This window comes from Amphiura filiformis, chromosome 13 (genome assembly GCF_039555335.1).
Source record: "Amphiura filiformis chromosome 13, Afil_fr2py, whole genome shotgun sequence".
Lineage (NCBI taxonomy): Eukaryota > Metazoa > Echinodermata > Ophiuroidea > Amphilepidida > Amphiuridae > Amphiura > Amphiura filiformis.
The window spans coordinates 36641086-36654016 of NC_092640.1; the positions used below are offsets into that span (position 1 = coordinate 36641086).

General features: G+C 35.4%; 2 protein-coding genes across 2 annotated transcripts in view; both read right to left on the minus strand.

Annotated features, from left to right (window-relative positions):
- LOC140168290 (membrane metallo-endopeptidase-like 1) overlaps window positions 1-6648 on the minus strand; it is a 46266-nt gene extending 39618 nt beyond the window's left edge. Inside the window, exon 1 of the mRNA XM_072191644.1 lies at window positions 6386-6648. The gene's annotated coding sequence lies outside the window, so the exon portion shown is untranslated. The remainder of the gene's footprint in view (window positions 1-6385) is intronic.
- A 1587-nt stretch (window positions 6649-8235) lies between these two features.
- The window catches only part of LOC140168291 (membrane metallo-endopeptidase-like 1), a 44963-nt gene continuing 40267 nt past the window's right edge, over window positions 8236-12931 (minus strand). The window contains exons 17-21 of the mRNA XM_072191645.1: window positions 12044-12174; window positions 11419-11484; window positions 10609-10698; window positions 9239-9315; window positions 8236-8522 (exon numbers count right to left, since the gene is read on the minus strand). Of these exons, the coding sequence (XP_072047746.1) occupies window positions 8417-8522; window positions 9239-9315; window positions 10609-10698; window positions 11419-11484; window positions 12044-12174 (470 nt within the window). The 3' untranslated portion in view covers window positions 8236-8416. The remainder of the gene's footprint in view (window positions 8523-9238; window positions 9316-10608; window positions 10699-11418; window positions 11485-12043; window positions 12175-12931) is intronic.

Consider the following 12931-nt stretch of genomic DNA (forward strand, 5'->3'; position numbering starts at 1 on the left):
CGACACGTCTCCGATCCCGCTTCAATCTAAGGGTCTTTTTATCTTTTCAGTTTCCGTAACTCTATTGTTCAGATACGAAAACGCAAGGGATTCAGTAAGTTTACTGTGATCTGATTTCATTGTTAACTCTGAAGTACCAATCAGCATATTTCAATAGAGATGATTGCCTGTGTCAATATTAAAAGGCTGGAGTGGAGATAAAAGAGTATGGAAAACCGATGTCTGACCGGTGTTTTAATGGTCTAGCGCCCTCTCGTGTTTGACACTGTTTATCAATTTAAAAATTGATTCACATTATTATCATGATTATGACAAAATGCCAATCCGAATGAAAAGGTGCACCTTTTTCTGTAAAGACGTTGAAAATCACAAAAGGTCCGCTTATAAGCATGTGGCACCCCAATGCACCTGTGCAGGGCCGCAGTTTCGCCCTGCCCTCGTATCAATGTCTATCTCCCTATTTTGCTTCATCCCCCGCTCTCCGAATGATCAGTCTCCCCACTCTCTACCCGGTTCCTTCTCTCTCCTCTCGAGTTCTTCTCTTTCTTGTCTTTCCGTCTATCCCTCTCCTCTCTTTCTTCCTCACCCCCTCCTACTCTCACTGGTTTAGTCTCAAGTATCCCCTCCCTCCCTCCCACTTCCTTGCGAAATTTATCAGTATGATCCATGACTGAAAATAAGCTCTGCAAAAATAAACATTTAAAATAAACCCGAGCCTTGCATATAGACCCAACCAATTATCAGATTAGCTTGCCATTGGTACGAATGAATAGAATACATTATCTTTGCTCCAATGCATTTCTTTTGTATTGCATTTCAATATCAAACATGATTACCAAATCGCCACTTGTACGCGCCTCATTGGGAGATATTTGACTATTTTAGACGCTCGTTTCATCGCCAATTTGCTCATAACTTGGCAACATGGTTAGTATATATTTCACTGCAAGACTATTTTTAAGAGCCACTTACGTCTAGGCGTAAGTGCATATACACCTAACACAAGTCAATTGAAGACGTACAATTTCCCGTGAATTTAGGACCGTAAAATTTAGACTCTTCTTTTGTCTAGATTAGCACTCAACCGCACATCTCAAGGATTTATGTAAAAAATCAATATAACTTACCGAAACGAAAACTGAAATTCACGAGCTTCAAATTTTCAGTAACTAACAAAAGGCTAGAATAAAAGATTGGTCACACCTGGGAGACTACCACTTCAGAATAACAATGACTTACAAAAACTATTACGGTTACGGAAACAGAAACTGAAAAGATAAAACGACGGTAAGTAGGCTGTGCAGAAGCTTGAGCTGTGTTATTTGCCACCAGATCTTCCAGAACCTATATTACCGTGCTCTTGTCCGTCGTGGTATGAAAGATTCATCCGGTGCCATAAGAACGTTGGTGTATGATTGACACTCTTTCGAGATGACCGGGCAATAACCAGCAATCTGGCAAATAGTGCATGATGTTGTTTCCTTCAAGGTCAACACCTCAAACCCTATGTTCCAATGTTGTTTGCAGCATACGTCCATGACAACATTGATAAGAAAGTTGACACTCCAGATGGGTAATACAGTTTGTCACACTCATTGACTCAAAGGCTCGACGATATTGTCAAGTTCAAGTAATATTTTACAACTATACAAAGAAAGCATCACTGAAGGAACAGACTAGAGAATGATGGAAATGTACGATGAAGGGAACTAAATCCTACATCGTTCAAGACTCAACAGGCATCAAAGACAACAATATGCATTGGGTGGAAGCGTCATATTTAACGTTAGCTGTGGACACTTAATTATTTTATTGATTTTTCAGGTAAGTCGGGTGGGAAAAAAGAAAGCAATTAAATATGCAAAGAAAACGCTAAATAGGGCACATCCGCCTAATGTTTCTCGCCAGCAACAGCACAAAGGATTTGTTACTAGATATTATTGCTAGTCATGAATACAAGCAAAAGACGGTGCAAAGTTTCATAAGGGAAAATGGATGCTTTGCAACTTTTATGAGGGCAAGCCCCACAATTTTGATAGCATTAGCTTCCCTTGGCGAAGGAGATGGACCATCCGATGAAGTTCTACTTGAACAGTATACTTCGGTTGTATATATAAATGCGCACGTGACCAGATGGCCAGCGCCATATTTGAATTACATCACTGTCAATCACTGAAATGACGACCATTGAGGGAGTGGCTACAGTTGTGACCTTGTTTCGTGGCTAGCACTGGCAAGGAACATTGGCTGGAGGTTCGATGCTATAAATTTGCAAGGAAAAATCATGGATATCAAAGGATCATGATTATTGCACAGCACCCCCATGTACAAACATAATGTTTATTTATTCATTTTTATTTATTTATTTATTTATTTATTTATTTATTTATTTATTTATTTATTTATTTATTTATTTATTTATTTATTTATTTATTTATGCATTTATTTATGCAATAATTTATTTATGCATTTATTTATGCGACGAAAAACGAACACCCTGTTCTATTTTGAACAAATTGGGAAACAAATTTTTCCTGTACAAATGAATGCCGACCCCAAATTTCGGAAATTTCAGGACAATTTTTTTCTTTCTCAAATTGAAATTTATTTACAGATTTTTGTGATTTTTTGGGTTATTTCAAAATTTTAAACAAAATACCAACCGACCGAACGACCCTACTTGATAAAGGTCCGTTCGCCCGTAGAACAGGGTTTCTCTCTTTCTCGCCTTACTTATAATTTTATAAATATTATTTGCCCCCCCCCCCCCTTCCTCCAACACCACCCTCCCCCCTTTTACACTCATAAATTAATTGGTTTTTTGCTAACTTTCCCCTTCCGTGTAAAGTAAAACTTTATAAGCCGGTTGAATCAAACTGAACAAAATTGACGTATACAATTACAATATAATACATGACAATAATGTGTATGAAGAGATCTAACTTACTAGCTGAATAAACCTCAAACCATGCATAACATACGTGATTGTACGTCAAATTGTCATATAACGTATGAGCGTGATGTATAGTGTACGAGTCTTCATCAACATCTTCCAGCCGGGATGCTTAGCTCATATACAGTCATGTACGTGTTTATACTCTAAATTGTACGTCAAAGGGTGACACAGGGTGTACAGATTACCGATTTAGCATGGGGGACACAAAAAGGTGCTTAAAAACACATTTTGAATTTGTTTTTTTGTCCATTTGCGAGCGAATGAGTAAGTTAGAGTTGAGGAGGTCGGGCGGGGACATCTAGCCTATTTAGTTTGAGAGGGTTATTATACCGAAAAGGGCTAAAGTTATAGTTTCCTCAATTTACGTTATAATTAGAGTTAAAATTAGAGTCATGTTCATTGGCGGCACTACGGGGGGATACTTATCTTGACTCCCAAATAAATAAATCCATGACCCCTCCTTCCGAAGAAAATGACAGCCCCCTAAGTTCCCTACGTGCAAACATTATCAAATAACATCATCGGCAGCTACCCAGTTCTGACCTTAATGCCAGTAAGAATCACATTTCGTCATCAATATGGCCAATTGCCACGCCCATTTAGCACGGAATAATGAAATATAACTTTTAAATCAGCTATATCTAGCTTTTCCGTCATAATTTTTTTTCCGTGATGGAAAATCCAAATAAAGAGTTTATGTTTCGGATCAAATTATTTTGCCCTTTGCAATCAATGCCACTATTTTGCAAAACCAATTTTCCTTGTAACCTGTCATTTTTCGCCTATACTTTTGCGTGTGGAATTTGTGCACATCCGGGTACCTTACATCGTTGAACACGGTATGGCGACTTGTTGATTTATAAAAGCGCATTTATATATATACCCGAAGTCCACTGTTGGAAGTGAAGAGTTTCTTTGCTCTCTTTTCTGTCCAAGTGGAGTCCACATTGGACAAGCAAGGATTTTTTGTTTCAAACAGCTCAAAGATGAACAAGGAGTTGACAAACTGCCACCGACATTGGGAGCATGATCGAAAATATATACGCCGTGCCCATGTCAGGCTAATATCTGGTGCAAGTATAAGTATATGGTATTGAACCCAACGTATCTTGACCCTCTTGACCTTGGGGTGGCAAACCTAGTCAATAAGATACTAACGGTTCTTTCTCAGGTTGCTCCAGCTCCTGTCAAGATTGGCCCAGATCTAGATGATCATTGAAGGAATGACAATAATCAGTAACGTTGGTAACGCTGATTCATATTATTACATTACATAGCATTTAAAAATTGCGCTTTTCCCAGGAGGCGCAAAGCTTGTACAAAAACAAGATAAATACATAATTCAAAGAACAAGAAAGTAATGGAAAGCAAACAATCAAACAAAGTGATTAGTTTCAACATACTTGTTACTAATTGGTTGGAAGCGAGGCGGACGTTCTGACGGCAACAGGTAGATAGTTCCAAGCACGTGAAGTAGATAAAGTGAAAGTTCTGTCGAAAGATTGGACTCTACTCTAGTAAAAAGTGTTCCAATCATAAATACGTTGTTAATTTTGGAATCCTCATAGGCCAAAACATATGGTTAGTCATCAAATTCATCTTCCTATGTCCATTGGTTCAAAAGTTATGGCATTTTACGTAAAAAGCCTAAAATATGGCGGCCATCTTGGATTTTTGCTAATTTAGAGTGTTTCTAGTGTTCTTATTTTGTTTCAAATGAATCGTTGACCCTTTAACATGAGTTTAGATAAAATATAATAAATATTGTATGACATTTGAATGAACAGTTGTGGTTAATTGGCAATTTATTTGTAAAATTGGCGGCCATTTTGAAATTCAAAATGGAGGCTCTAAATGTTATTGAAAAAACTGGCACCCATTTTTTTTTCTTAATCAGTGATGTTTTTAGATGTGTTTAAACATATGGGTGCCAAGAATCTACCCAAAAAAATGACAACTTTGAAAAATATCACGTAAGCCTATAGACTAATAGCTTTGCAGGAGTTTTGGACTAACAATCAACACATTCAGAAAAATACAGTTTAAAAGTGAAGATTGTAGTGAGTGATCAGTCCTTTAATATCTGCTTGCCACTAGGTACTGTACTTTATACTAAACTATATATTGCGAATTAATATTGCATGTAAGTTGAGTTTATATAGCGAATTAACTAACAACTGCAGTGTATCTTGATTTTAATAATAAGCATGGGCAAAAAGCAGAAAAGACAGAACAATTTGGAGTAATGAATTAAAGAGTTGACAGGAGTTATAGGAATTAATGTTTTTTGCTATTTCGGTGTGCATGTTCTCATTGATCGTTTGGTGGACTGTCGTGTAACATGGATGTAAGCGTGATCCTAAAAATGCCTTTCACAGTGACCCAAACTAATTACAAGACCTCTTCTGCATTGAGGCTGGACTTCCCTTTTAAAGGGAATTTTTTATTCGTTGTCCACGGGAGCGGGAGGGTTTGAAGTTATTTTCGTGTTGCAGTGAAGTTTGAAATGTTGTTTTCGTGTAGTTTTGAAAATATTAGTTCGTGTGTAGGGATTCAAAATATTATGTTTGCGTTTGTTAATATTAGGAAGGAATTAATAACTTAACATCTCCGTGACATTGGAGCCTAGATAGTCAGAAGTCGGAAATATGAGGAAATAATTAATTAGGTGTTTTAACACCTAACATAGATATATATTAGGATTCAAGAAAATGTCAAGGTCATTATGTATGTACAGAATAATACAGAATAAACATGTTAGGTACACATTAACCAGGCTTGAGCCAAATTTTATAACAAGGACTATGAAGGGGTGGGGTGGGGTGGGGCAACCCCCTGATTTTCAATTATAAACTTCATATACCGTTATATATTTTACCAATGGTTAGCTATAATATATTATTATGTCTCCTCTATCCAGTGATACAAAAATAAGTAGGCCTACAACATTTCCTACATAATATCGCTATGACGTCATAATGTGAGCGCACCCTTGCAAAACTCTGGCTATGTACGGAGTATAGGCAAAGTTGTTTTTCGGTTACAAATTCTACGAACAAGCAATTTTCAGCAAATGTTCACCTAAATATAGAATGAAATGATATTTCAACCTGTCTTACAAGCAAAGCCAAGTTTATTAAGTTTTCATAATAACCTAAAAAGTGATTAAAAGAATAATTAGGAACTATACCGAAGGACAAAAACGCAAACTCTAGGTCTACACCTGACACTCAATATTATTACTTGTTTCCACCCTGGACTTACGTATTTAAATTAACATGTCGCATGTATTTGGTACGTGATCTAATTATAAACAAAAATAAAAAAGTAAGCATAACGTCAAGTTACGTTTGATCATATACCTTCATCCACAAAGACACCGACAGATATAAAGACCGTCACATCGCTTCATAAATATAAGTAACTTACCCTATAATCGGCATAAAAAGGTCGACAGCAAGAACATCCGGACACTCGGCAGTGATGTGCAGCATTCGACCTGTTAAAACCTGCTCGCGTCAAGCAAAGGAGGCCAAATTTGCTGTATATATTCCGTTCAGGGATTCTTGAACATGTTGAAAGATGTTACATTTAGTAACAATGTTTGCTAGATTTCTACGACGTGCTGGGCTCGATGCATGCCTACTGTTTAGGAAAATTTGCTACTATTATATCCACTTTGTACTTACAAATACAACCTGTTACGCGCATTCATATGCCCTTATCAAACGAAATGAGGATTATGTCGCCAAAGTTGTTTTTAAGTTCAAACGTTCAAATACTTGTGTTCTTTTTTGTTTAAATATTTGATGTCTCCAACTATAGTCTGCTTGAAATATATCATATTTTGATGTTATTTACATCAAATTCAAGTTGATTAATAAAAGTTTTGTATCATGATGTAAAAAATATTTTTTCACGATTTTGTCCTAATTTGTCTTATTGCCCTCATAATTATACTTGCGCAGAGGAAATGTAAGGGGAAAACTAACCGGACAGGATTTAATATAAACCCATGACTCAGTTTGGGGATCCGGAGGAATATACCCCTATTTCATGCGTGTTTAGTTTCTTAGATGAATCATGAATAAATCCCTAGAGCCATTACAACGTACTAGTAACTGTTAAAAAACTCAGGAAAAGAATATATTTCCAACGGCCTTTCAGCGGTTGACTACTCTTAGGTTAGATCCCTAAATATGCATGGGAAATGCACGGAAATACGGAAATACGGAAATCAAATTAGAATTGATTAAAAGTTCAGTATTATGATGTAAAATATTTTCCATGATATTGTCCTAATGTGTCCTATTAACTTTATATTATACTATTATATTGTACTTCTTATGCAGAGGCAATGCAAGGGGAAAACTTACTATACAGGATTTAATATAAACATATGACTCAGTTGGGGACCCCCTATTTCAGGTGTGTTAGTATCTTAGATGAATAAATGCCTAGAGTCATTACAATGTTTACTATTAATTAACGTATTTATTTATTTATTTATTTATTTATTTATTTATTTATTTACTGATTTATTGATTGATTGATTTATTTATTGATTTATTTAGTTCTTCGAGCACTTTGCCTACCGACAAGACAGCCTTATTTACTTTGTATATTTATTTATTTATTTTATTTATTTATTTATTTATTTATTTATTTATTTATTTTATTTATTTACTTATTTATTTATTTATTTTTTTATTTATTCACTTAAGCTCTTCTTGTTCTTCGAGCACTTTGCCTACCGACTTATTTACTTTGTATGTATGTATATTTATTTATTTATTTATTTTATTTATTTATTTATTTATTTATTTATTTATTTATTTATTTATTTATTTATTTATTTATTTATTTATTTATTTATTTATTTATTTATTTACAAATTCAAAGTATAGACCTCTGGCAAGAGGTTTTGTCAGAGTTTTTGTCTTTCACCTGAGCGAACTCCAAAGCAAACAAGAATTTGTCTTTTAAAAAGGACCAAGTTCACGGATCAGGTGTATAGTACGTTGAGCTACTTTGGTCTTACTTTCAATATGAATATACTAACCTGTAAAATGAAATTTTGACTCTGGAAAATAATTTAAAAAAAAGCTCAGTTTGCATTTATGTTTTTAAGCCAAGTTTTAATTGGAAGCAAATCGCCTACGGTAATGTGTTTCAGGAACACTGCATGTTGGCAACATCTCAACTTATTTTGTTGACTAGTTTTCTATACAGATGCTAGATGCCTTATCACTAAAGTAAACACATTACACTACATTTTTATCAATTTGCTTTTTTAAAGTTAATTATGCTAAAAGTTATGGGCACTCTAAGAAGTGAAAAATTTCTTTTTTGTTATGTCTGTAATTCTGTTCTTGAGAATTGGTGGCCCTGATCTCTGATTGAGACCACGAGTACTATTATGAGGTAAGATTTCAAAACATCCATGATGTCAACTTGGGTCTACCATATCACACATTTATCATCAGCAGGTGGGTTCATATAGGTGTCATCTGGGCAGTTGTAAGCTTTTGGCCAATCAAATGAGTTGCGGGGAGGTCCCATTGCTCTGCAAAGAAATGGTGAAAAAGGGTGTTTTAAATTTCAAGTTTTGCTTGTTTAATAAATGCCAAGTGATTAGTTTTTATTATTTTCTTTAGCTAGGATGCTAGCTCTATATTTTCTTTTTATTAAAAATTTTATTTAAAATTTTAAATTTTTAAATTTTTAACTTTTTTTTTCACTTGTTCATTGTCATTCTTGGCTCAAATGTTCTTTGGAAACTTAAAATATAACATATTTGCACAACATAAAGAATTAAAGTTGGAAAGCTTCCAATTGCAGATATCAAACATATAACATAGCTCCGTCGGATTATAAAATGGATAATGTGGACTAAATTTAATGAGATACACAAACTTTAGGAAGCGGTGAGCGAGTATGAAAAAAAAGCGCCTGTTGATCAAACTTGAACTACATTGATGCGCGCATTATGTAATTGGTAATTTCTTCGCAACCATTCGACTGAATCAAATAACATTTTCGTATGTGATGCACAATAAAAATGCTATGCGCTACATATAAAATGTTTTGAATCTAATGTCTAGTTCTCGAGTTACTTTCCATTTTATTCACTCGGTATTTTTTTCTGCTTCACCCTGTATATATAAATATTTGAAATTTATTTCAAATAAATACGTTATTTATCGTAAGAATAAATTTCGTATTGTTACGGAAATTTAATACCATAGACCATTCCGCAGCATAAAATAGTGTAAATCTTACCTATATCTCTTTGGACTATGTGGAGCAGTGATGATGGCCGAATCGACACCCTCTGGCCTGTAGACGCTGCACCAATCCTGTTAACAAGTATATCACAGTGAGAGATGTGTTTGTCAAATGTTGTACTCGTTATTAGTTTATTTGGCGTGAATTGCAGATTTTACAGGTCTACTACCCGATAATAGCAAGATGTTTGCAAAAATATTTGACAATTACATTTTAACAACAATGTTTTTGCAGTGTGTTTTCATACAAAACGTTTTAAAACGTTTTCATGACTTTATACAACCCGGCATTTTAACGTTATTAAAACGTTCTAACCAAAACCAAAACCCGAAATATAACCCGTTTAAAGCGTTAATTGAAAAACTTTTGTGTTTGCTAGGTACACACACCTTTCTATACGCTCTTGATGGTTGCGCCCCGAAACCTTGGAAATAGTTCAAGAGAGTATAGTATTAATAATGCCGCGTTTGCCCGAAATTCTTCGCGGTAGAGCAATAGGTCTGCTGGATGAAAATGTACCGGTGAAAGAAATTGTCGTATGGGAGTTGCACCTAATGCAATTCGAAAATTTCAGTTGGGACCATATTAAAAATGAAAACACAACACTGCAAGAGCTAACCCGAGCAATCCAACATGTATGGAACATGGACCAGCAACGGGTCCGGAATTTAATAAACCGCATGCGGCGACGTTGCAATACACTTATCAACGGTGCTGGAGGACACATCCCTAGTACTAAACATCTAGACTTTTAAGTTTTATTTCCATTACAAACACATGGACAGGCCTAACATACTGTATTGTTTGACAATTGACTCCTATGGACTCAGGTGCAACTTTTAAAACTCCCTCTTTTTTTACATAATGAACCATTGTAGCCAAACGCAATGATGTGTGACACTACAAATTGGCCCAGATTTGTAAAACAAATAAGGTTACTCATAACTTTTTACAATTTTACATTTCGTTAAATAATTTTCGATTTATTTTAAAAAGCATTAGGGGGAACTTATAAGTTGTGCACTGTATATATATTATTACAGCGCAGACAAACACATAAAACGACACCCCTGCCCCATACGCGAACTCCATACCTTATGAATCACACACAATTCAGAAAAATGTCTAAGTTTGTTCCTTATGGACCAATACGTGTACCAAAATCCATAATTAGATACAGAATGGGACCACACACCTTACAAATGTTTAAGAAGACCCCCTGGAGACCTTTATTTTATTGCTATTTCTGATGTCATGTGTTGAATTTTTAAAATGAAGCAATTTTGGGGGGGTATCCAAAAGCCATAATTCACTTCATAAGGCGTTAGGTTTGAGATTTTATACCCCACCCATTCCAAAATTACCTGTGCAAAATTAAGATAAAAAAGTTGTTCAGGAGTGTATTCCTCAAATCCGGGTAGCTTTATATTGGCGTACTCGTTTTCCATGTATGCCTGCAAAAGAGAAGAGTGAGAAGAGTGAGAACGTTGTCAGCAATTGGCATTTGACACAGCTGAATGCACTTGTAATGTACTAATTTTTTTGAAAATGGGAGGAGCTTAAAATATGACTCTTAAAAGTGGTAAGAAATCGGAAAGTTTGAATGTCCCACACTGGGTCAAATGTTATAAACTTACGGTACAAAATCAACTGCGCGGATTCTTGGTTGTCCAATGAACTCACGCTGTATATTAATATAAAGTAAGTTTATAACACTTGGCCTTGGTAGGGGGGGGGGACATTCACATTTTCTGAGTACGTACCACTTTGAAGAGCCATGTTTTCAAAAGCGCCTCCCACATTCAAAACTGGTACATTACAAGTGCATTTCAGTTCTGATCAATACTTATTGGTATTTAGGTTCAGTACATATACCTCAAATTTTAACAATTTAATCATAACAATGTTCTGAAATTCGGAAATTTTACCACCACAAAACTCAAATTCAGTCTCCTTAAATCTGCCATTTTAGGCTAGTTCATTACATTATGAGCACCATAATAAAGACTCATGGAAAGCACATTTTCTATCAAAAAGTATTTGACACCATCTCCCGACCCGCCCCAATAAAAATATAACCCGTGAGGTTTATGCTATGCAGACTCCTTTTAGATTAGTCTTGGCACTTCGTGAAGAAATATTCCATACTAAATGTCAAGTGTGTAGATTCGAACCTTAAATGATTCCTTCAGACCTCCGTTGTCTGCGATGTTCTCGCTTTGTGTCTTGATTCCATTAAGCTTAAAGAAAGAAAGAAGAAAAAAACACGTGTCAATAAACATCACACACAAATATTATGAAGTTTAAGCATGTAGATTATATACAATGTATACAAATCGGTATCCGTGCTTATATGACAATACGAATAGTTTTTGGCTCGATTAACTCCAAATCAGACCGCAATTAGCGAAACGGAAAACTGAAAACGAGGACGATTGTGTAGCCAGGCTACACTAAGCGCCATCAGCGGCTGGTAGGAGCCAATTATATTCAAGTATAAACCGTCTTCAATGTAAAACAAAACAAAACAAACAAAAAAAGGATCTTTACTGTTAAAAATGTAGTAGCGTCGCACGGTTCCTAAAAGCTTTTAGGGTGGACTGATTCTCCTCCTGAAAAAGGACTCGAGTAAACACACAAGATGGATACGTGAGACATTAACTTCTTTCTACCGAATAAATAACATTTCATATATAGAACAAGGACGTGGTCAAGTGACTGATTCAATTTAAGGTAAAGTTTTTGTTTGTTTTCGACCATGCAGTCTTTAATAACAAGAATAATATATGATTGTCTTACTGTTTTATTATTTTCAGGCATTATATATTGTCCATATTGGTCTATGACACACTGTGCACGTTCCTTGAAGCTCGTAATTGACTCATCACTCCACCATTGTTTAAGATTACCGTCTTTATCATATTGCCGACCTGTTGAAAGAGTGTTTAGATAAGAGTTAACACAATGCGCCCATCGATACACAAAGAAATTGTCATTGTGGGACGTTGTGTTCGTTGCATGATGTTCTTTAGTAATGATACAGTTGTTACATTCTTGTAGAAGGTAATCCCTCTAAAGTTCTTGAGATTAAAGCCCGGCACTTGCCTAATGTTGGACTAGATAATTGAGACTTTGATTGGTACTATATTAATTCACCCCGTGCAGAATCGGAAACTTTGCGGTTACAATCCATTTTGGTCATACGAGGGTCATTCAAAAAATTCTTTCTCCATCATCACATCTGAAATTACACATCGTCACTGGGCGGGAAAAAAACTCATTATGTACTTTTGGCCCTTAAAAATGGAAGTCTTGTAGGCGTAGACTTTATATTTAAGAGGTTGCTTCATCCATGTTCAAGGGCAAAAAATTACATGCAGGAAACACCACATATTTACTTTTGGCCCTACATAGTACATATGAGGTTTTTCCCGCCCAGTGACGACATGATTATACCTTTAAATCTAGGCTACAAAATAAACTTATTTGATGAAAATGGTTGCTTAAAATGAATACATATTTGGTACATCGGAAACGGTTGAAATCCGAAGACAAAAGTTTAGTAAGATCATAATTGTAGCTTTGGATAATGCCCATAAAATGTTTTCAAGATGTTGATGTCCAACTGCCTGCTCAGGATAAATATTATTGTCCTTTTTAAGCTGCTGCCTTGGGACTTCAACATAA